The sequence below is a fragment of the Morone saxatilis genome, unplaced genomic scaffold, assembly GCF_004916995.1.
Source record: "Morone saxatilis isolate NCDOM2014 unplaced genomic scaffold, NCSU_SB_2.0 Contig5, whole genome shotgun sequence".
Taxonomy (NCBI): Eukaryota; Metazoa; Chordata; class Actinopteri; family Moronidae; genus Morone; species Morone saxatilis.
Window position 1 is genome coordinate 21,975,331 of NW_023340095.1, and position 25,306 is coordinate 22,000,636.

The 25,306-nt window shown below is 42.1% G+C and overlaps 3 protein-coding genes across 5 annotated transcripts in view; all 3 read right to left on the minus strand.

Annotated features, from left to right (window-relative positions):
- The window catches only part of lats2 (large tumor suppressor kinase 2), a 27,628-nt gene extending 13,810 nt beyond the window's left edge, over positions 1–13,818 (minus strand). Inside the window, exons 1-3 of one of the 3 annotated variants that reach the window (XM_035676951.1) lie at positions 13,591–13,818; positions 13,337–13,406; positions 6,052–6,778 (exon numbers count right to left, since the gene is read on the minus strand). In XM_035676951.1, coding sequence (XP_035532844.1) covers positions 6,052–6,417 — 366 coding nt within the window. In that variant the 5' untranslated portion in view covers positions 6,418–6,778; positions 13,337–13,406; positions 13,591–13,818. Of the gene's footprint in view, positions 1–6,051; positions 6,779–13,064; positions 13,300–13,336; positions 13,407–13,590 lie in introns of those variants that run through there. The other 2 variants (XM_035676950.1, XM_035676952.1) reach the window with 2 other exon arrangements.
- A 3,432-nt stretch (positions 13,819–17,250) lies between these two features.
- LOC118339497 lies at positions 17,251–21,262 on the minus strand. Its single transcript, XM_035677178.1, has 2 exons — positions 20,573–21,262; positions 17,251–19,337 (listed from the first exon to the last, which is right to left on the minus strand). The coding sequence occupies exons 1-2, from the start codon at positions 20,748–20,750 to the stop codon at positions 17,986–17,988; spliced, it is 1,530 nt and encodes a 509-aa protein (XP_035533071.1). The 5' UTR covers positions 20,751–21,262; the 3' UTR covers positions 17,251–17,985.
- A 687-nt stretch (positions 21,263–21,949) lies between these two features.
- The window catches only part of ska3 (spindle and kinetochore associated complex subunit 3), a 6,329-nt gene continuing 2,972 nt past the window's right edge, over positions 21,950–25,306 (minus strand). Inside the window, exons 8-11 of the mRNA XM_035677177.1 lie at positions 24,910–25,104; positions 24,698–24,777; positions 24,259–24,398; positions 21,950–22,443 (exon numbers count right to left, since the gene is read on the minus strand). Coding sequence (XP_035533070.1) covers positions 22,286–22,443; positions 24,259–24,398; positions 24,698–24,777; positions 24,910–25,104 — 573 coding nt within the window. The 3' untranslated portion in view covers positions 21,950–22,285. The remainder of the gene's footprint in view (positions 22,444–24,258; positions 24,399–24,697; positions 24,778–24,909; positions 25,105–25,306) is intronic.

A 25,306-nucleotide genomic window follows, 5' to 3' on the forward strand; every position in this document is an offset into this window, starting at 1 on the left:
GGATTGGAATTTGGAAAATGTGCTTTTCCTTTCACTTTGTTTTTAAATACTATTCTCTCAGTTGCCTTCTTCAATGTGGAATAGTCTATATGCAACAGAAGGCATAGAAAGAGTTTCCCTTCTCTGCTGATGTCTTTTTCCCACTTGGAAGTCAATACATTTGATCTTTTTGTTACAGAATAGTAAACCCGTATTTGTCAAAAGTATAAAATTGTTGGTTTAAAACATAACTGCAAATAAGTTGCAAGTTCTGAGACAGAGTTAAAAATATATCAAACTATCAAAACACAGCAATATTCTGATTTTTATCTCTTGGATTGTGTGTCTGTGTGCGCTGGGTGGAGGCGGGCCTGGTGACCCCGGCTGTCATGGCGACAGATGTTCCTCACTCACATTCCTCAGCCCAGGAAGCAGGAATTCAAGCTATCTGCATTTTGGGTAGTCTTTCTCCCATCTTTCTCGAAAATATCCAGGCCACATTTGTACCCTTGTCATAATGGTTGCGGGCCGCAAGCCGCCGAGTTATCCCAAACGCATAATCACCAGCCTACACACACACACACACACACACACACACACACACACACACACACACCACACACCACACACACACACACACACACACACACACACAAACTGCTTCGACAGACTGACACACCGAGCACAAACACAGGCTCGTTTTCTTTGCACGAGGGTGACAGTCACGTGTTTTTTTAATATTAGTTGTCTCTTTGACCCAATTCTGAAACACATTCCAGCATGGGACCCTGCAAATAAAAGCCATATGGAGGACGTTCAGGAGCAAAGCGCAGATGGATGGACATGCCGAGGGGGACGTATGTGCATCATTTCCACACAGAGAGCCATAAAACCTGTGCTGCCTTCCTTCTCCTTCCTCATCTATTGCAGTAATGAGCAAAAAACTCCTTCGCAGACAAAATACGTGTACGGCAATGCTTAAGCGAGGTTACGCCTTACTCGCAAATTATTACAGTGTGAGCCGAGAAAAGCCACGTCCTCTACCCCAACATACAAACCATGAACACTAACACAAACACAAACACACACACACAGCCTCAAAGTCACGTCCTGTTGGCCTCGTCGTTACATAAACACCGCAGTGTTTGCTTGCTCACACGTCGAAGGCTTTAATATGCTTAGCGTGCACCGGATTCCTGCCTGGCCGCAGTTTGTCCAGTACAGTAGAAGGCCTGTGAGGATGGCGAGAAGTTTAGGGAAGGAAAATGCTCAACGCACCCCTCCTTCCCTTCATTTCCTTTCTTTCCCTGTCATCTCGATGCGTGGCATGCCAAACGCCCCCACCCCCCTCGCTCCCCCTCCAAAACATTTCCTTCTTTAAAAAAAGTGATTATGTAACGAGCCACATTGCTCTGTAATTTGCAGCTGGGGAAGACGGGAGACGAATAGGAGGTGGAAGACGAGGCTGTCTGATAAGACAACATAGGGTTGTCTTCAAAAGAGGCTAAGGAGAAACTAGGTGAGGGGTGTTCAAAGACATAGTTGCTGATCTATGGCAGTCAAACTGGATCCGGAATATGCTTGAAAAAGAAAAAACTAGACTTCTAAACTTGGTAGACTAAAACCATCCATCACACTAAAGCACCTGGAGCTCAAAGACATCCAGAGCAATGGTACTAATGGACTACTAATGACACACACAAACAGTAGTACAGTCAAAGATCAACAGGTGTGGAAAGACACACTAGTCTGTATTCATCATGTTGAATTAGAATCGAGAGAGGGCTCTCTGCTTGGTTGATTGACGTTTAAGGTTAGTTTGGAGTGTCGGGGGAAAGAAATAAACAAAGAAAACCGTTTTAAAGATGTCTGAAATGTAATTTAAGACTCGTCATTCAAACTATGTATTAAAACAACTAGAAGAAAAAAGTGCCCTGAGTAAACATCAAGTGTTGAAGTTATAACAGTGATATTTTTCAGATGGCAGTTCAACATGGCGGACTCCATGGAAGGAGACCCAGGAGCGTCTGTAGATAGAAACAGCTCATTCTAAAGTAGAAAACATAATGAATCCTATATTCAGCTGATTATTTATAATGAAAACAAACCAATGAATATTATATTCCTCCCTTCTAACAGATCCTCCTAAATGTTACACACGGGCCCTTTAAAGATTCAGTAAGCCAAACAGACAAGTTATCTGATCCATATTGATTATGTTGCACTTTTGTTGATATTGAACATCCTTGTAAAAAAAACTGGTCTCACATTGTGGCATTTAGTTTGGTCTAATGTGCTTTGAATGTGAAATTATTTGAGTGAGAACCTTTCTCAAAGCTAAAATAAGTATTGGATTCTTGAATACTCACATTTTCATTGATAAACCATGACTTAATTTACTTCTATTATGATTCATCATTCATTCACTGTATCAAAACAATGATGTGCATTCCTAGTAAGAATGGAGCCAACACGTACACACGTCTACAGAGAGACAGATGGACAAAGACTCTGCAGTAGAGAGTCTGACAGAGCAGAGACAGAGGGGGAGGAGAGGCGACATGTTGGGTGGTGACTCGACTGAAGCAGAAGGAACTGTTCCACCCAGCTGCCATTGAATGTTCACTTCCTGTTTGTATTGACTGAGCCCACGCTGCTCTAGGCCATTTACAATGGTGGCAGCAATGGGGGTCAACTAGCTGAGGAAATGGCTGCCATTGTAATTGCAAGTTTTTCACAGTTTCTTCTATTCTCTCTGACAGATGTTTGAAATGCAGTCGGTATCCAAAATGAACTTCCCTGTTCCGTCATATATAAATGATTTTATGTTCTAAAATGCAGAGACGGCATTTTCAGAGGTAAAAACAGCACATTCAGATTGTATTCAGATCCTTTACTTAAACGTACTACCAGGAGTTTTTAACTAGTTATGAAACCATTTAGAACTGATGCCTCTAAATAACCTACATAAACAAAGACCATCAGTGAGAAGATTGGCTATTTCTACAGTTATATATAGTATAGTTAGTCTATAGTGATTCTTAATGTCTGCCACCAGGTCGGATTCGGTCCGCAAGTCCGCAGCACAAAAATTCATTACATTACAAGTTAAAAAAAAAGTAAATGTACAGAAGTATTATCAGTGAAATGTACTCTTAATAAGTCCCTTCACAGTTGCTATAAATCTGAGGAGTTACGAGATTAATGGGAGAGGAAAGAAGTGAAAAGAAAAACAAAGTTCTGCTATGTAAAACTAAATACATTTTTTGGAAAACGAATCAGTCAGGTTTATTGCCAAGGAAGCTTTCCCTTGCTTCGTTGTGAAGTATTGGATAATTTGACCTCATTTGGCCTGAGTTATTTAAATGAAACCATCTGAGAAATTTAGAAGGGAAATGTCTCTTTGGGGGAACTGACAACAATTCAGACATCTGAAATGAGGGGGCCCAACCACTGGTTTCATCTGTAACAATGCATTGTTTTTATTTTATAAGCAAATTATATATTTCTTATAAAAAATTTGAAGCTGAAAAGTAACAAGCAACTATCGGCAAATTTAGTAGAGTAAACGTACAATATTTGCCTCTAAAATGTAATGTAAAATTTCTGTTTTGAGTTATTCTAAATTAATCCAAATGAATGTGTTCAATTTGACAGCATTTGACACCAAACTCGGGTGTCCAGCATCCGCCTTGAACATACTTACAAAATCAAAGTTGTCAGAGAGCATGACTACATTCCTGCCATTCAGTTAAGGAACCAACAAAGAAATATGCAGCCTAACATTGTCACAGTACAGTTAAAAACAAAACCAACCTTGCCCAGTGCAACAGATCGTAGCAGGTGAAATTTTGAAAAGAATTAACTTAATTGAAATGAATAGTTCCCCGACCCTCTAACACCACACGCAGATGGTCCAGACATGTAAGACGGGGAAACAAGATGCAGAGCAAAAGGCCCTGCTATCAGCAAACACCCAACAAACAGCAGGTCTTTGGCTGTGATAAGTTTAAATCCCTTTTGGCACTGCCACGCAGCTTTGCCCCTGCAGGGGCAGCCTCATAACTCCACTGTAAAGCGGGGGTTTCTTCAGAGTTCTGTGCTTGGGCTTGAGCTGAGCATTCTTCACATGCCGGGCTCCATCACAGGGCTGTCCTCGAGCCATTTAACCACTGGTGTGCTAAGTCGAAACTGGACCAGCTGCATTTTGTGATGACATGCTGTGATTAGTTTAATTTAATTTCACTTAGGGACAGTTTCCAAAAAGTGAACAACAGATAACATAATTGAAACTTTGGAGGTTGTTTTGACTGTTGGTCAGATTATGCATGCAGTGGCACCAAAAATACATACACTCCCAATCATTTTCAGTGAATCTTGTGCCGGGCTAAATCTCTATGTGGTGTCACTGAATTTAATAAGGTTTCAAAACAAACTTCCTGGTTCATATGTCATCTTCCAACAGTACATTGTAGCTACAAACCCGCACAGACACAACCCTTGCGTCGTTATTGCTATTGTTGGATTGAAAGTGCCCTTAGTTTCAGCCCCAAGATGCACAACAACAGCAAGATGCAACATGATGCATTTCTCTCACTTTATTTAGAACTTTGTAACAGGTTTCAATGACTGTATAAACATAACAGCATAAAATCTGATTTTTGGGACACGCAACAAAACCATTTTAGCAATTTAACTCCTTGCAGACTTCACCTCTAAAATGTAAGCTAAATATGGGAGACGACTAAAAATGCTTCTAAAGGTTTGGAGATATAATGTCGTGGTTTGCTCTTGAGGTCAACTGTCCATCAACTCAAGGGAAGAGAAGTGACCCCTGATTAACAGCATCCACATGACGCCCAACTGAGTGATTTCTGAGGTTGAAGGGGAGCGGACCGGAGGCCCTCACTTCCCTCCTCGCTCTTCTCTAGAGACGTTTGATGGCACTCTCGCATTCCTCAAGCAGCACAGGGAGTAAACGCAAAACAGCCTAGTTAGGAAAACCAGATATTTCGACATTTCAACACTCGCCCGTGTTACGTAAGCGCAGCACTGTACACTTGGCAGGGAAGACTTGTATTGTGCTGCATCTAAGAGCGTATGGCACTCTTGACTGCTTTCATTAAAAATTCCTGACTGACAGAGGCTTGAAACATCTGAGTGAACAGCAACAGAGCAACAGTACATCAACAATACTTCCTCTGTGTTTCTGCTTCTTGTGAATGTCTCACTCATTCACAAAGTAGGGGTGTAAAAATACACCGTGGCACGATAAACTGCAAAATAAAAATGTGCCAAAAGCACAATGGCAATGAAAAATGGTAGAGCTGGTGCCACTAAAATCAGTTCTGCAGAGGACATGAGTCCAACCTGTGGCCCTTTGCTGCGTGTCAATCCTATATCCCCCTTCCTGTCTATCTTGAACTGTCCTATCAATTAAAAAAATCTAATCCTTTTGTTGTTAAATAAAGCAGCTTTACCTTTCAGGAATTTTCTTTCCGCATCACACAATTTTGTTAATATTTGCTGAAACTTTCCCTATATCCTGACATTAGTACATGAGACAGATAATCTGTCAAAAGAAATTGGGTTTGCGTCGCCCTGATAGCTCATATGGTAGAGCTGGAAGCCCATGCACAAAGGCATTGCTGCAGCGGCCATAGGTTTGAGTCCGACCTGTGGTCCTTTGCTGCAAGTCATCCTCTCTCTCTTGCCCCTTTCCTGTCACTCTACAGCTGTTGCCAAGAGCCCCAAAAATATTTAAAAGAAAAAGAAAAAGCAGGTTCCTCCGGCTCATCCTAGTGCTCCTAATAGAATATGCAAGAATCCACCGTGTCTAATTAAAAATAACCATTCAGAGCCGAGAAAAACAGTTGATTGATCAGTCTCACTGTCAGGTTGTCAAATGCCAACACTTTGGGTCCAAAAGCTTCAAGCCACCAAGCCAAAGCATTGCCATTTGACAACCTGGGAATGAAGCACATCATAAGCACACTAACAGAGCCAGGACAGGACCATACACTCGTACAACAACAAACCCACACACTCTCTTTCTCTCTCTCTCTGGCTCACCTGGTCACAGCCGGCGTTGACCAGGTCTTGTAGCATCTGTCGGTTGACTTCCCCGGCCCCCGCAGGGTGTCCTGATCCGGAGGATGGGCCCGACTCATTGGCAAACGGCATGAGCGACTTGCGGATTTCCCGCAAGGCATTCTGGTAGTTGTTGAACTTCTGCGGGGGTCTGAGCTGTTGCTGTCGGCTGGCCGTGTCTTTCCCGCTCTTGCAATCGGCGCCTCTGCCGCCCTCTGTCCGGGAGCTGCCCCCGTGCAGGGCCTGGCTCACCAGCTTGGCAGGCTGCTTCAGCCCCTCCTTGATCTCCTGAAGCCTCTGGCGTGTGTTGCCCACATACGGGGCAGCTGGGAAAGTCTTGGGCCTCATGGCCTCAGTGCCCAGGGCAGGCACCTACTCTAAAAGGGAAACGCACACACAAACTGGCACTCACTCCCCTACACCCTCCAAAAGATCCCTTTCAAGCTGGCTGACCTAAATAGATAAAGAGTGTCCAGGAGCACAGATCGGAGGCACAGATTTCGGAGTCCTCCTCTGTGTCCCTTATTTGTTTGTGTCTTTCTTTGTGTTTCTGATTCCTGCAGATGCTGGTGGGGTGGGTGAAGGTGAAGTGTGGTACTACAGGCATTCCATGGTGTAGCTTTCAAGGCTCAGGTTCCAGCTTATTCCAGGAAATGCAGCCGGTCACGAGGGCACCACGGAGCCAAACCATGATGCTGCCAATCTTCGCCTGTGGAGGAAGGGATGGAGTTAGAGCATGGAGACTGTGGTCATGCATTGTGTTCATGTTTTTCTTATTTTCTAAAATTAAAAGCAAGCACTGGGCAGTTTACATCTTAGGCACAGAGATATTAACGGCTGCAAAAGGTTGGAAAAACAAAGGGTCTTAGATATTCTGCTGTCATAGAAGGTAAGGGTCTTGGAATTTCAAATATGTTGGCAATTCGAAGCCAAAATGACTCCTTTTAGCGCATACCTGTTGATGCTATCGGTGCACTGCAGCAGTGTATAGAATAACAATACCAATAGAGATGTGCAGCATGGTTTAGATTTTATGTAAACATTACATATAGATATAGTAGATTCTGAGTGGGTGTTCACTGCCTTCTTTCATGCCAGGTATTAAAGTTTAATGGGATACAGCAGGGACTGTATTGACAGAATAAATGGGAAATAATTGCCTATAGGGTTTTATACAGTTTTTCTGTGGCATCACAATAGAAGAGCATTATATGACCAGCTGTTATCAGCTGGATATCAGCGTAACCTTCATTTTTAGTTTAAAAAAACTTCAAATACCTGGAAGTCAGATTCAGTGTTAGTAATGCTTAAGCACTACTGGTGCATACCTAATGCATAATTCAGGAATGCTAGGGGTCATAAAATACCACCTGCCCCCCCCGCACCCCATCGATGCATAGCTGCGGTTGCAAAAGTCGGCCCGTCACTGCATACTTGTGCTACGTGGTCATCGGTAAACACCCTTGTGAGAGCTCCAATGTAGGGTCAAAACAAGTCAGCGGCCCTCCCTGCGTCAGCCTCTCTGCCTGTGATGCTCCCCTGCGATCGGACATTTAACACCATTTGACAGTCTTATCTGGAGGAGCATACTCCGCATTCTACCACTACAGCATTACTCCTCCAGGGCAGATGGGATGACGTGTAGAATAAATGCACATGTTTCTGTCAGGAGCCTCACGTGAGGAGCCCGCAGTCCAGCATGAAACACTTACATCTTGGGTGCCACGATGAAAATAATCACATCATTTGCATCAGCCTGAGATACTGTGGCACAAGCTGTATTTGGATGTAACTGTGAACCAAAGCTCATGCTGATACCAGTGATATCGCACTGAGGCTGCCGATAATCGGTATCTCAAAAATGTACCTTCTACTACCTCTACCTACTTTAAAATGTCAGGGATTCAGTTTCCCACGGGAAATATGTAAATCATCCTGCGACAAAATTCTCTTTGGGGTAACTTGCAGGATGAAAACAAGAATCTACAGCCATGCTAGCTGCACAGTGGTGCTTTGAGCTAAATGCTAATAAGAGTATGCTAACATGCTTACAAAGGTAACCTGATTAGCAGGTTGTTAAGCAGGTATAATATATCACATGGTATCATGCAAACATTTGCTAATTAGTGCTAAACACAAAGTGCAGCTGAGGCTGATGGGAACGAAACATTTGTTTTACTGGTCATTAATAAAAGGTATTGGACAAATGTCATTTTTTTTCTGATGCTTGCACTTGATGTAAAGACGAGGGATAACTCAACAGAGAGACACGAATGTCTGAACCCAATTCCATGGTCCATCCAATAGTTATTGGGACATTTCAACCAAATACCAAAAATGTCACCCTGCTGGTGGAGCCAGAGGAAAAGTCAGGTCCCCAAAGTCAATAGGATTCCTCTAGAGAACTTGAAAGTACATACAAAATTTGTTTTTGAAGTATTTGAGGTGGAAGTACAGACTGACACTGCCCCACATATGCCCCAAGTGTGGCTAAAATAGCGAAAATGGCAAATAAAGATAATTAAATGCCTTTTTTTTGTTTGTTTGTTTGTTTGTTTGTTTCCTTGTTTATTTTGGTCACATAGTTCAAATGCCATGGCAGCTATTTAAATCTGCAATATAAAATCTATCTGAACCTATACTCACTATATGTGACATGCTCCTCATTCAGTTTATAGAGAATAACAAAACAGAGATTATGTACACTTCTAATTTAATGAATTGAATGCAAGTCCCAACCAAACTCCTTTTTATCCTTTCTTGGTTGGCTTTTGTTCCACTTAGATGTTTTTCTTTTTCCCTCTCTTTCTTTACATTTAGGGATCAACTTAAAGTTTCACTTTACTAGCCAAACAATACTTCTCAACAGAAGACCCTGAAACTGACAGGCACACAGGCTTCATATAGAGCCAGAGAAGATTTCCGTCTGGCTGGCAGGTGACGCCTGGTCTCCAGATACCTATCTGGTTTGTTACCGGCAAGGAAAAACTGCCACACACAATCACTTTCTGGCAGGTTTCAGCATGGCTGTGGTTTGGAAACCATGTCTGCTATTCCAACCATTTTGTCAAGCAATCAACTTTTAATTGATCTAGTTGTATTTCAAAGAGTCTGATTGACAGGTAGATTAGTAAAAGAAATTCACCACAATATCTGAGCCATAATTATTCTGACACATGAAAATAATTGATTAGCTGACGGCGTTTCCTCCAATAAATCTACTGTATATGTCTGGACACCTGTCGGGCCCTCCCAAATATATACCACAGGCACAAAGACGAGCTGTTTGCAATATTTTTTTTTATGTATTTATAGTCAGTTTAACCCATGGCTGTGTGAGAGTCAGCTTAACTGTTAGCAAATAGTAACTGTTGGAAGTACTGTCATGTTGACACAATCTCTGGGTCAGTCAAAACTCTAGTCCAGTGATTTGAATTCAACTTTCTCCACACATTGAAGTGAAACAGGAATAAGGATAGTGATAGTGATTTACTTGCTACAGTTGTATTTCCAGTACCGATGAAACGGCTAAAACGCAAAAACATGAGAGGGTAAAGGATTTAGAGCTGTCAATGTGTGCTTCAACGGAATACCTGGGGTGGTTTATTGGAGTCAATTTTAAGATACAGCTTTACCATTTCGACCAGCTGATAGTTTGTAACTGACATTACCTGCTGCTACGAGCTGATTCTAAAACCAGCCACTGGCGAGTGGCGACTACACAAGCTGAGTCACAGGCGATGCCGTCAGCCAGCTTGAGTCGAGCTGAGACAGGCCACTCTACAGCGCTGCTACTTTTCCCTGCAGCGTTCTGAAACTGCTTCGTCTGGTTGCGAATCTTCGGAGCCAACCAAATGGAACATACGTCAGTTCACTTTTGGTTTTTGGGTCATTCTTGGATTAATTCTGCAGAGTTTTACATTTGCAGCTCTGACTGGCTCATGTATATTGTATTATTCATGGAGCTATTCACCATGCCAACAGAAATGGGTCATAGGGTTAGACCTATGGCATTGTTGCATTTTCCAGGAGACTGATATGTGTCTGTATCGAAGAAGAATGAGGATACCATTAAAATACTTTTAAATGGTAATTCACAGTGGGTAATATTAATTTGATGAATTTTAGATGATTCTGCATAGATTTACCAAATTATTATGCTCTGTATATAGATTTCAAATATGTTATCAATATTGTGATAACGATCCCAATCATATTGCCGAGCAGTACTGGGATCATGGCATTCACACCAAAGTGGCCAAACATAAGACGCTGTTGAACTACACCCCCATCCACCTCCTCCCTGGCAGCCTCCATCCCTTTGGGCCATTTCATATTCTAAGAAAGACACAGCCTTCACTGTTTGGACAGATAAAACTTTGTATGGACAAAAACATGTTTTTTTTTTATATTGGTGGGTGGTGTGGTAGGGCGGGGCCAAGTGTGCCAAGCTGCATAAATGTTGCCCCATCTCTGGGATCTCTTGCCTCCATTCCTGTGATGCTTTAGGCGCCATGTCCGACCAATGAGCATTCCATTCCACAAGTAGCTACAAGTAAACTCATACCACCGTTGAATCATGGGACAGTCTATGGTGACCAAAATAAACCAAAAAAACAAGAATTATGAATGATCTCTGTATGGAAATAAGCTCTAGGAGGGTGTTGGGGTAGGTCCTATGGTAAGAAATGACCAGAAATTAAATGTGCAAAGACCACAATTCATACACACAGCTACAAATACGCAGCATAGTTGCATACTTAACCCTAACCTTCAACAATACATACCAAAGCCTCAGCTCTAAGCCTAACCTCCGACTCTGAATAGGACCACATTCAACCTGAAATGTTCACACGCTACAAAAATCCAATCCTTCTCAATGTGTCATTTAGTCTGAGTCTTCAAATCTTTTCAAAATTTTGTAAAATAAGTTTTAAAACATCTCCAAGCGGATAAGATAATCCACCTGTTTTGATCATTTTCCTGAAACAGTTACACTTTTTAAATAGAACACATTACAAAAAATAAGTTGACTTGCACAGAAAACAAGAGGAATAATAATATCGGCTTCAGCAGATTTTTCAGACATTTTTGGGAAAACAACAATTCAACTGAATGTCAAAGCCAATGTGAATCCCTTTGACCTGCAGTTCCTCTAACGACCACTGGATACTGACTCCAAGAAAACTCCAACGGCATAAAGCGAAAGGAAAAATATCTTTGGAAATACACTAAAGACACTTCCCTTTTATAAATAGCTGAAAGAAGCGACATTTCTCCTAGTGTGTACACTGTTGGTGGATTTCTTATTTAGAGAATTTCAAAGCTTAGAATAGATGCATGTTTTGAATTGTGTCTTGATGGAAAGGTCTCTGAGCCTATCAGACTGTGCTGTGCTGGTTGTGAATCAGACTTCCTACCCCTTTGCCAAAATGTACTGTAGTCATGTTTGTTTATATTTGTCCAAGAAGACTTTTAAGATCTTGGACAGCTCCAATATTCACAAATCTCAGATCAAATCTGACACTTCCTGGCTGCTGCCAGACTTTAACAGTGCTGCCCAGATAAAATCGACACTGTTAGATAGTTTTGAGAGAATCTGGAACATAACTACATAAATGGTAACTGGTGTAGCCTACTATCCTACAGGTTTGATGGACAGCTGAGGTGAGGGAAGACAAAGAGAACATTCGAGAGAGAGAGTGTATGTGTCTGTATGAGAGAGAGAGAGAGAGGGATAGGAGAGAGAGAGAGAGAGAAGCCTGTCAGTGAAAAACAGAAAGCTAAAGAGTGTAACTAAAGATATTTTTAAATATATTTGTGTGTGTGACGCACTGTTTTTCCTTTATTTTACAGTGTGAGTATGTTTGTAAGTGCATAGACTTAAATCAAGAGTATGCTGAGCCCAGAAAAGAAGGCAAATCCAACTTCAGCATTCAAAACATCCCATGAAATCTACCGACACTATATTCCTTCCTTCCAGAAACAGACACACATCAGATCCTACACAGACCACGGCACAGACAGCACAGGCATCAGAGCCAGAGTTAACTTGTAGTGGACACAGTGGCTGTCTCATCGCACATTTCACCAGGTTTCTTTGCTATTTTGCCACCCAGTTTGTTTGTTTGTTTGTTTATTTCTCTGGTTCCCCTCTGAGCTACAGTAAAACACACAACACAGCCAACATCTGCCAACATCTGTCTGTAGTCCGGCAGTGATTTCCCACTGCAGTCATCCCTGTGGTTCTCCCCTGACGGACGCCTCAGCGCAGCCTGACAGAATTACATCCAGCTGTGGCCCCGATACCTGACAACACAGTCGCACCACTATAACCCGAGCATAATAGGCCCAATTGTTTCACAAATGTGACCTCGCGCCTTAGGAAACACACTGGCAGGAACATAACGGTTCTAAATAAAACTTTGGTGTTACGGTTTGCGTAACTTAGGCCTGCTGCTCAGCGCTGAGGAGTCGGCTGGCACTGAAGGCACCATGCCCCTACTGCCAGGTGAGCTCTTAACAAGTCAAACAGCTGCACTGATAAGGCCAGGGCAATTAAATGTAGTGAAAGTGTGTCAAACTGAATGAGAGACAGAGTGTGTGTGTGTGTGTGTGTGTGCTTGAGCGTAGTAGTAGCACACCTGAATGAAACACATGGTTGCATCAGAGCCAAACTATGCAGGCCTTTAGGCTTGGACTACAGTGAAAATAGCAACATTTCTTTTTTTTTTTTCCACTTTCCCCCCTTTTACCCAAGCAGACTATTTGTCTGATTTGTGAAATGTTAAAACATATCTAATAATTCCAGGGTTCATTTGGAGACATTTACAGCCTGTTAACCCAAATGTTACCACTGCATTATTATTATTATTATTATTATTATAGAGTTGTGCATGCAGTGTTGTGCTAGAAACTTCACTAAAACATAAGTGCAAGTTCTTGTGATACACACGCATCTTAGCAGCAAATCTAAAGCTTTAGAGCTGCTTCACCTCCTGTAACATAACTCAGTGGCCCCCAACATGGAGTTTGGGCCCCTTTAGAGGTCCCCAAGTTGAGGTCTGCTGCAAAACATGGACATTTCAGCATAAGTACAATTACTTAGCAACATGGTATGGTGTATAAAACCAGACTATACTGTTTGGAAGTGTACTCTCCACATTTGTGCCACAGCTTTAATACAGTTACAAAATGGTGTCTGTGTAGTTTACAGTCTTTGCCTGGGGCCCCTGGACATGAACACTTTCGGAAACCCCTGTTTTACCGTCCCGTGGCCTTCCCAACTGTATCCCGGGCTGGGGCTGGGGGCTGAGGGGGGCAGCACCGGAACATTCCTGTGCAGAAACAACTGAGGTAGTCCTGTTATCCCCAAAGAGGCTCAAAGCGAGAGGAAAAAAACATTCCCTTTTCTATACCCCTCGCTTTAACACACCCGTGACGGAACTTTTCCTCAGCAACAAGTCGTGGAAATACTTTACACCACCACTCCCCTCCCCAGAAAAGTAAGTCTCAACTTACCATGTGATAGAAGTAGCGAGAATAACTCAGATTGGAGGGTAAATCCCGTCAAACGCCAACTCTAAAAGTCCATTTCTCGGTTGAGGAGCGCGTACAGAGAGCGGAGGGGCTCAGTGAAGACGGACGAACTGGGTAAATGTGATGAAACGAGCCTCCATTTTCTCCCCAGACTCCAGGCAGGATCAGAAATGCAGCACAAAGTTGGACACTCGCTGCATTGTTAACATTCCACAGGTCACGTGAGGGACCGACGCACGTCAGCAGGGAGCCAAAGATCGCCTATTGGACACAGCGCTCACTCAGTGGCTGGTTCAGCTGCCAGCGACTATACGTTTGTACTATCTTGTCCGCCTGAACAGTCCTGTTTCGTTGAATGTGATCAGTAAAAAGTCAGTTACTTCATTTTTTTTTTCCTAGGAGGAAAATGCCAAGCTTTAATGTCAAAGCTTGAATTCTTTGCAGCATGTTACCATTTAGACTTCAAATGTGGGATTACTACTAAAATTATGAGAACTGAATGATTGGCAATGTAAATAGTAAAATGTTTTTTTATTTCCAGGAATGAAAAGTGTTGAAAAAATGAGAAAACGTCAGAATGACAAGGTGTTATCTAGAAAGACTGCAAGAAAAATGCAGCATTGCACAGATGTTAAAACAGCATCTCAGAATTTATTCTAATGGCATTTTTTGCTTGTAGGGGAACTACATGCTAGCAGCTAGCATTACAGTCTACTACCACCGGGGACACCAAAGGCAGAAATGTTCAAAATATTCTTCATAGTGGCTTTAAAAAAAAAGCAACAGAGTGAGAGATCTTGATTCTTCCTCCTCTGACCGCACATATTCTAGGCGGGGCTTCCTCCAAAGTATTTCTCTCCTTCATATATCAAAAAATATCAGTACATTACTCAGTCACTCCTCCTCTCTGGCCTTGGAAGGAATCTTTACCAATGAGCCAAAGGCCACGAAGCAGCGGGAATGCAAATAAAGGCCTTTGTCTATTATCAATTATCACAATGACAAACACACAGATAAAAAAGACACACACACACACACACTCTCTCTCAGTGTTAAGGAAGAATCAAAAGGCTTTTCCATTTCCCAAACTTTAATTTTTCAGTCACAGAGGCAATAATGAGGAAAAACTGACAAGAAATGAAACCTTCAGAGGTTTACACATCATGGAAGCACGTGCATCCATAACAATAGGCAAATAGCATGGTAATAGAAGTGTAGTATCAGATAAACAGAGATAACTATATAATGCGATTACAACAACAACAAAAAAAAAAGATCCAGTTTGTCTGTGAACATGTTTCATTTATCTCAACCTATAAGCACTTTGTTTGTTTTAGAGTAGGAGTTCATGTGAACCATCAACCAGGTCTCACCTGCTAACAATCTTCTCTAGTATACAGGAAGTGATGCATTTTATGCGTTCAGAAGCAACAAATAAAAAATAAAAACATAACTTGGCTGTAAGAAAAATCCAAGGAAAAATATGTCAAAGTACCCATCACAGTCTTGCTTCCACTTTCGAGTTATTACTCTCAGTCTAGCAGCAACTCTCCTGTCTAACAGCGTTCTTCTTCACCCTTTAAGCAACAAGCAAGACTTCAGAAAAGGAAGCATGTCTGATCATCCACAAAACACATGCACCAGTGAAGTTAAAAACAGAATGTCTCATATATTTTCCCATCAACTGTGCTGTTTTTGGTTCGTTTGGAGTGAACAGAAGACCGACTGGGTAGCTGACATTAGCAGTGATAACCACCATGGCTACCGAAAAAAGAAAGTGCTACCAAAAAAAACAATACAAATAAATACAAATAAAAGACGCAAGTGGAAAGAATATCCGACTGATGTACCTAAGGAACAAGAGCATACATAGCGAGCACATGGAAGGACACATGGGAGGGAACATCCAGCAGCCTGAGAACAGAAGGCACATTCCACTTTGGGCTTCCACAGCATGCCTACCTGAACCTAACACCGTCTGTGAAGCAACACCTTTTAAAGCCCGGCAATAGAACTGATCCAGGTTAGTCTCTGTTGTGTTCAAACAATGTTTCCAATTAATTGTAGGCCCTGTGTACACATTAAATGATAGAAATGTGATTAATATAAAATGTCAAAATGAATGGGAACATTTCTTACTGTACACACACACAACTTAAAATAATGATGAGGGATGCTTTGTTAACATTTGAGTGCTGACTGTTTTTGCACGTTCAGCACACTAACCAAACCAGAAAAGGCTCTGAAGCTGTATGATGTAAAAATAAATATTATTTATAGAAAACACAGGCCGAGTTCTACCAGATTTATAAACTAAGGCACCAGCAACGGAGGACAAGAAATAAGCAGGGTCTTTTTTCATGCAGGAAAATCATAATGACATGTTTTCTCAAAACAAACTGTGTATCAAACACAGTTAATGCGACTGTGTGCAAGCCCATATCCTTAAGCTTAATTTGACTTTTAAAAACACCAAAAGGGCATTTTAACGGCTGGGTAACCTTTCTTGAAAACAGCCTCCAAGCTTGTACTGTAACTAACAGAAACGTCTCTGTGGTATCCTCTCATGGTCAGAAACGGTTACAGTCAATTAGAACAGAACACACTGAAGAAAGCCGATGAGAATTACACAGTCACAAATTAAATGTACATTCTCCAAGTGCTGAAGCGGACATGCTCAACTGAACAAAGTGTTAATTAAACCTTGTCAACAACACTTCAGTGTCTGAGGGAGAAAAAACCCACTCTGGTTGCCTTTGGGAAATCATTCCTTTTATAACGTATCTCGTGTAATGATACTTTGACTCAGTGTGACTGCAGAGAATCGCAGAGGCATGTTACAGAGAATGGAGCATAATTTCAGCACAGAAACGCCTGCTTGTGACGTTTTTCTTTGAGAACTGTCAGTGGCTACACACTATATAATCAGTTTGTCCTGCTCCCTGTTATGTGATGTTAGACGAACATATACTTATGGAAAATGAACATGGAAACATGGGAAACAACAGTAATCTTTCCTTCCTGACCAGCACATCTTTTAGAAATCTCGAGCATTATATTAAATAAGAAGGCATTTTGGCAAAACACTGCACTGGAATACTTAAAAAGAAATAAAAATGTAACCCTGCACAAACATCTTTAAACACTACTGTGGCGTGGTAGATATTGACATCATTGTTCATTGTACAGCCCAGGTTGGACCCACTGAGTGGACGAGCATCCACCTGGCCTAACACTCCATGAGGGCTGTATTGTAGTTAATCCTGACCTGTGGTGAAAACTAGTTTTCTTTTTGGTCCATTTCAGTTATTTTGCCACCCAGCAGTTTAAGTTCCGGCAGGCAGGGCTGTTTATTTTGCGTAAAAATCATCAGTATCGGTAAAGCCCTGTTGAAAAAAATGCGGTAAACCAGGAAAAGTCAAGACCTCCCAGAAATGAGCTGTCTCTGTACAGCCAGAGAGCGCAGCAGATAAATTAACACCAGACTCTGGCCATATGCTAGTGAATTGGTCTGTGGGTGGTATGTTTGTCTGTGCTAACAGGTAGCTAATCGTCCCATAATGATTGTATTCTGTTGTTATAAAACCTAGCTGGCAGGCTAAAACATGTAACCCCCCCCCCCCCAAAAAAAAGAAAGTTTGTGTACACCCAGTAATCCCTCAAAACCCTCGTTAACCATGACATGTGTCAGTCCCTGCATGGTGGATCAAGTAGGAGAGACTCTTCTCTATGAGCTGCTGTACTGTTCATGCTGTTCTTTAACCGGTTTTATATATCTTTGAATTGTGTGTACTGTTCTTGATTTATAAGCAGGGAAAGGCAACAAAACAGCTGGTTTAACCAACAAACCCCCTTCTGCAGCAGAGAGAGGGAGTAATCAGTGAAGTCAGCTGCTGTAGTAATTGTTGGGGATGAAAAAAAAAACTTGCAGACTCTAGCATGGCACAGGATTAGTGGGAACATTGCCTGCACCACCCAAACTACAGTTTATATACCTCAGTATTTACAAAAGGCTAACGAAGGTACATTTTACTCGCATGGTTGTCATTCAAAGCCTAAATACAAAAAAAATAACATCCTTTGCAAGCCTGCCATTCTTTGTCAGTTGCATAACTTAATGACATCACATCTTAGCAATGTGGCTTCTGGATTTGGGAGACGTGCTCTCATCTCCAAGTACAGACCGACCTAGATAACAGGGAAACACATACACTGGAGGTGTAAATTAAAGTGGGTGAGTATAAAGTATAAGTTCGGTAGTCACGGTGTAGTGTTGACGCAGGGATGTGGTGGGAGAACATGGAATAAGGTCCAAAGCAGTAAAGGGAACTTAAGTGCCTGACCAGCATTGAGGAGCACTAGGCATTTCTGTACGAATCACTCTAGTGGAGCAGCAGAGATGCACAGGTTGTTTAAGGCACAGGCAACTTGCACAATCTTATCAAAGGTTGAGAGGTTCGACGTGCGCTCAGAGGCTGTGGTGAAGGGGCTCTCGACAGGGCCTGTGAGCATGGCGTACCTTTGCTTCACCATGGAGATCACCCTGTCCACATGCCTCTGCACACTCACTGTCTCGGAGGAAGCATCAGCCTGTAGCGAGCCTTCTGAGCTCCCGTATGCCTCTCCCTGGTAGCTGCCAGCAATCTTAAACAGGGCTCCGCGAGCAGCCACAGAATCGGCAATGTCGAGGTCGCGACTCGCCAGTACGACATCACCTGGGAGAAGCTTGCACAGAAGGCCGCAGCCCTCAGCCAGGCTTTTGTCACTGACGTTTCCCAGCACGCCCCTGGAGACGAAGGTGACAACGCCTTGAGGAGCAACACCAATCAGATACTTTAACACATTGTAACTTGTCCCCAGCCCGTGAGAGCTTTGCACCACCCTCTGCTGTTGCTGCTGGTTGCCCCGGGAAACCGGCTCCTCAAAAGGCACCGTGAAGCAGTCTATAATGACAGCGCAGTCAGGGTGGGAGGTGCGCAGAGCGGCCGGCAGGTTTTTCCGGAGCTCGGCTCTAGAAGGCCAGAAGACGGCCGTCGGCACCAGAGTGGAGGACATGATGCTGACCATCTGGTGCACGGTCCTGGTCACCGTGCCGACTTTCACACCAAAGCGGTAGGCTAGGTCTTGGTTGCGGAGGTCCAGGCGGAGTCGCATCAGTGTCAGCAGCAATTGCTGGAACTTTGAGAGCTTCATGTTTTTCATCCCGTCCATGTGAGGTGCCAGCAGCCACATGACCGTCTCTAGGACAAAGTAGTTGGGTAAACCTGTGTAAAACTTGACTTTCTCTGCATCGTTCCTCAAAGAGCTCTCAGAGAGGGACATTTTCTCCACAGACTCCCTGAGGGTCTGGTTCTCCTTCTTCAGGGCCTTCAGGATGTCGTCAAAGTTCACCTGTGCATCAGAAGTCTGAGCGAACCTTCCTTTCTTGCTGTCACTCATAGACTCATCATCCTCGCCATCGTCTTCATCAGTGCTGAGGGAAGAGGACGCACTTTCCTCCACAACGGCCTCCTGCTCCCTCTCCTCAGTATGCTCAACCTGGCCCCGCTCCCCCACTACAGACCTGCCCTGGCCCTGCAGGAACAACAAGGCGTTGGCCGCCTCCACGCGTGCTTCCTGCTTGTCCAGGATCTCCAAGGCACCTGTCTCTTTCATCTCCGGGGATAAGGGAGCTGTCGTGAACACAGAAGGAACATAATCCGGCGAACGCGGATTCTTCACCTGTTTACCTGCATGCAGAAAAAGATGATGTAGTACATGGGGAAAAATACAGAAAAAAATAGATTTGCCTGTTTATAGCACTTCCCCCAATAACAGTATCCTTTGGTCAGTAGGGTTTGAGGACAAACTGTAGTGGGCAAGCAGCCATGCTTTTTCCACCCGCCTGAGCTGGTACATTGTCCCACCCAAAAAAAGAGCAAAGTGAGCAGTTTGTTAACAACATTTTTGGGGGTCAGGTTTGGATTCGGATGTGTTTAATGAGGTTTCTTCTGGGTGTGACACTTTAGGTCCTGTTCTGATGGAAAATTATAGCTGCAGTTATAAACAGTTTTACGTAGGATTTTGCACCAGCAAAATGTTAAACATACCTGACACTGAGCTAATAATAACAAGATGAAAATGTTACAATAACTTTATCTAACCTAACTTATTCTTAATTAATTTGTTCCACTGTGCACATTAAAAGATGGAGAAAATCTTTATGCTACGAATTAGAGCGCAACTTGAAGAAAATAATTCTATACTGACTGTTCAGCTAATGCATTCCTAAAAACGTTGTCTTTTAACAAGGTTACATCAACAACAGCATGGAAAACAACAAGACTCAAAACTTGCAGACACAAGACTACTTAAATTACACAAAAGGTGTGAAAAAAATCACATGCACAGTTTCCCCACTTATTTATAACCATTAACTAAACAGACATTACAGTCTCTTGGGAAACTAAACTAAAATACCTGGCACTGAGCTGTGAGCTAATGAAATTTTACAATAAGAAGTTTCTCAAATCATTTTATATTTAAAGCCCCACAACTGCAAATAGTTTTGGTTTTATATTAATATCACTAAAACAGCTTTATTTGAGGTTTTTAGCTGATAGTCAATGTAAGTAACTTTAAGACTTCAATTTGGTTCAGATAACTATTGATTTAACTATTGATCAAAAATAATTAAGAAATTAATTGATAATAAAAATAACTTTTGGTTTAGAAAATATTTACATTATTAATTACATAATAAAGCGCATTTACCCGTTTTAATTATGCCATTATGTGATATACTAAATTCAACCAAACCATAAATGTTTGCCAATAATAATCCACCAACATCAAAACTAAATGAATTGTCAGTCAGTCAGGAAATCTATCCACATGTGGGATTGCAGCAGCATTAATCTTCCCGGATCAACACAAACGGTGGGTACTTTCAGTCTCAGCGCTGTAACGTTGACTGCATTCATACCTGAGATGAAGTGAGTACTACACAGCCGACTGCCGTCGTTGGGCACCCAGCCCTCTCGGTTCACAGCAGCTATCCAGCGCTGCTTCCTCTCGGGGTCCCGGGGGAAACGGTAGAAAGATAGGGTGGTGCCGGGTGTCCTTCTGTTCCTACAGCCTGCCACCACACATGTGTGAACCATAGTAAGGCCACGGAGAAGCGTGGAGGTGTGCGCTGCTATTTGTGTTTTGACTCCCAAAATGGTGGACCACCAGAGGGGGGGAGAAAAACTGTAATACCGTCATCAACGGTCCTTTGCGTTCAGCGATCTAATTGGATAATCCCAGGGCGACGTCACTGAAATGCGATCCTAACTCACGCGGTGCTGCATCAACACTAACGGCCTGAAGTGACGGTTAATGATGCAGATGTCGTGGAAATGACCAAAATGTTAATTAATGTTGGTTTCAGGAGTCGAAAGAGAGGAACTAAAGAACAAACGACACAAAGTCGCAGCCGGAGGAAACACTGGCGGAACGGTTATCTGGCTAGCTTAGTGCTGACGTTTAGCTACATGCTACTACTCTGTGGCGTTACCCTGGTTACCTCGACATGTACCCGACTTTGAACACAGTCAGTGCTGCCATGGTTCTCGGAAATGTCACCGTGCAGGACTGCAGTTAGTAGAGCTAGGAGACAACACGGGTATAACGTTACATCCTCGGTTTTTCATTCTCAGCCGACAGCCACGATTCTGCTGATCATTGAGTGTGTGCTGCTGATCCTGGATCAGGAGTGAACACCAAGCGGGCTTAGAGTGCTGTGCAAGGAGGATTGTCTCTGGGTTTTCCCCTTTCTGCAGCCAACACTGATAAAGAGCAGACTTTACATACACTATATGGCCAGAAGTATTGGTGTAAGTCTTGTGTACTTTCATTCTGAACTAGGCTCCTTGGTGGGCCAATGAAGTGGACATTATACGCTGCTACACTATACAGTAATTGAGACTGAAAGTAGTTGACCTTGTAGACAGAAGTTGATTAAACACTCTCACCACAAGATCAGATTAGTAGCTGTTCTGCATCTTCCTTAGCAAATGCAATTTGCCCAGTTGTCATGGAATTGTACATGTTAAAATGTCCAAATATCAAATATCTGCTACTTCGAAGTCTTGTGTGCATTCACGGTATGGTGCAATATTTTTAATGCCAGGGTCCCCACTGGTCTGTAGGAAGGTAGCTGTTGACTGGGACCATAGAGGGCTTCTCTTTTTTAGCCTTAATTATTAATGCTGTAGACTGGAGTTCAGATCATGCGCTTATACAGAGTTCATACTTTTGTCATTTTGTAAGTTTTTCATATGCTGCACTAATAATCATCTTTAGACAGCTCATTTCCATATTATGTGCAGTAATGTGTTATGATTTTATTATATACAGGTCGGTTTAAAACCAGAATAAATCTACATAAATGCAGATTATTGACTAGCCATGCATCAGAACTATTTACAATCTAGAAACAAAGGTTACCAAGCCTCCTTTCTCTGCTCTGGTGAAGTTCATTTGTATAGTGTTCTCTTTTTTTACAGTGTATATTGATAGAAGCATAAGAGACAGCCATAGAGCAGCATCTCTGTAACTTAAAGATGGACGTACAAGCAGGTGTTTGTGAGTCCACTGTAGAGGAGACTACATTTGGGCTCCATTCAGACAGAAGAGTAATGTATCCGAGCAACCTTTAGTTGTGCGTGTTCAGTTTGTACACAGAGGTGTTCCTGGCTCCTCCCACATGCTTCAGCCTCTTGAGCTCCATTAGACAGAGGATGTATACAGGGGTTTTGGTTCCGACATTGGTAATCCGCCTCAGCTCCTCCATCTGAAACTCTGTCTTCTCTCCTGCAGAGGGCACCACAGAACAATGACTGGTTAGATGCATCAGACAGCTGCAAAGTCCTGTTTTAGTGCTTCTTGTTCATATGATTGCTCGCTAGTATACAACAAATTTCCACTATATCTGCAAAACTTGGTGTTTTGAGTATTTATGTACTTGACTATGTACTTTTGAGTCTTATTTATGTATGATGCATCACCTTGTTTTAGTAACTATTGTCTCCACTGGGTTTTGAGTAATGCAAGGTCATTTTGTTAGTGCAAATATATTAAGCCAAATAAATGTTGAACTGATACACATGGGAAACCACTCATATTGGCCACAGTGAGGCTGGCACAGTCCCATAGCAGTTTAACTGACAGATCTGTGAACACAGATATACTGGCAGGCATCGTTTGTCTACTCTCCAAATGTCCCAGGTGAAGCATTATCTGCATTGATTATAGCAATTTTATGGCAGTCTGTAATTTGAGATAATACATTTGTTCTATCTGCAATCAGTTTAGTGTGGACAAAGCTAGCTATTACACAAGCTGTCTAAGGCCAGTGCTTTGCTAAAACAACATTGCAAATAACCTGAGCTAGGTAACTTAAATAAAATCCTTTTTTTGCTTTTGTGGACTCAATGTATGTGTATGTGCTATTAGATTAAATATGCTGTTGTACTTCTAAAGTTCTTTTATTGGAGATACATTATGATGTTTGTGAATCCAGTTTTCTTCTTCCTGTACTAATTCACAGTAACAACATTTGGTCTTACTGCTATTTACAGTGTTTCATCTTCTTTGATTTGTTAAATCTGTTCAGTTTTATTTTATATTGTTGTCACAGTTTAGACCACTCATTGTCACTGAGTTAACACACAACATTACTTCATGGTTATTTGTTGGCTCGTCTCAGTCTGTGGAGGAATAATGATCGCTGAGGGGCTTGGGCAGCTCTTTGCACTGAATACTATACATAGGCAGTAAGTACAACTCTACCACATGATCTTCTATAGCTCAACAGGAAAACATCACTAACATTGACACCTCATTGGTTCCATTCATTTAGAGCTTATGCAAGTAGCAACCATAGCTGTTAGTTATTCAACAGTCAAACAGTCCAAACTAATAAAAATCTCTATAAGCATTAGTCATAACATATCAGCTTTTCTTTTGAATGTGAAAAGCCAACAGAATGCTGGATACTATTTTGCAGACTCCAAGAGCATCTCAAATTCACTGAAGAAAACGTTGAGTGGATCATTTCCAATTCAACTGGCATATTTGCCTGGTCTATGAACGCGCCAGGCCTTAGTGGCTTTGCTACTGAACTCTAAATTCATATGCAAATTGTCAAAACATCTAACTATTTTAACATGAATGTTTTGCAGCCTTACAAAGCCGGGCAATGTGACCAAAATCAATATCACAGTAAGCTTATTACGTTGTCAGCTTCTTTGTGCTGAATGCAGATGTAGAAAAAAAAGGTATAGATGGATTAGTGGAAAACTGTGACTGACTGCTTTTTTAAAAAGGGACCTCTATTGAAAGCCCAACGTTCAAAAGCAAAACAACAACTCAGTTATAATTGTTTGCTTGCATAATTACCAACCTATAATGACTTTGTTGACAAACAAATCTCTTATTTATTTGTTGGTAAGAAGATTGGTCTGGTTGCATTTCTAATTCCAACATCGAGATCTCACTCTAATGTCCCGTTAGTACTTCTGATGATCCAATAGCACATTCATGTATGATTAGTCTGGAAGTGGTTACAGACAAAAATCAATATACCAATATCTGAATATTGTCTCTGAAGTGTACTGTGGCACTGACCTGGAAACTCTGCCGTGAACTTGTTGATGTTGTGGATTGCCTGGTTGAGGTTGTGCAGAGCCATCTGCTTCAGGTAGCTGGGTAAACTCTGGAACTCGCTCTCAGACACCACAGACAGACTCTCAGCGCTGGGACGAGAACTGGATGGAAAAGCACAAGTTTAGGACACATTTAGAAACGAAAAAGGCTACATGCACGAATGACATCAGAGCAGCATAAATAAAGCAATGAGATGGAAGGAAATACACAATCATAATTAGAAAGAGACAACACTGACAAAACTAACCACCTGAAAATTCCCAAATCTAGTGAAAATATATATGCAAATGACACCACATGCCTGAGTATCTTAATTAATTAATATTAATGTATGCTACTCAGCAGCAGTCTAATCTTAGTGAAGGTATTGACAGTTGGATAAATCCCTGAGTAACTTTACCTGTTTTTATCTTTTTCTGGCCTGACGTGTGGGTGCACAACAGCCATGGCAGTCTTCTTTAACTGAGCCTGGGACACAAGCTACAAAAAAGGAGGGAGAAATCATAAGCAACAAAGCACACAAGAAGAGTATGGCACATATTAACATATTATAAAGTTGGTTTTGATGTTCCGGATAATGCGTCAATCAAATCAATGTGAAAAGGTACGCACTTTACAGATGTCCTGTGTCACAGAGCTGAGATCTGGCATCTCTGGGGTGTTGAACTCTTGGAAGTCCGTCCTGATGCGAGGTGTCCCCAGACTGAACTCCTGGGTGGGTCCATCCAGCTCCAGACTGCTGACAGTGAGCTCCAGCTTGGTCACCTTTTCATGCTCACTAGTCTTCTTCTGCATTTTGGCACTTCTCTAGAGGTAAACATGAGACAGGTAAAATGGCAGGCAGACAGAAAATAAGGAGACTCCAGTTTATCATTTAATATGAAGTCCTTATTTGACTGCACAGGTGAAAAAATTACCACAACCCTTAAACCAAATGGTAGTGAATCTCTGACACACATCACCAGCTTTCAATCACATGGCCACTTCTGTTCGGTCTAGACCTGCTCTA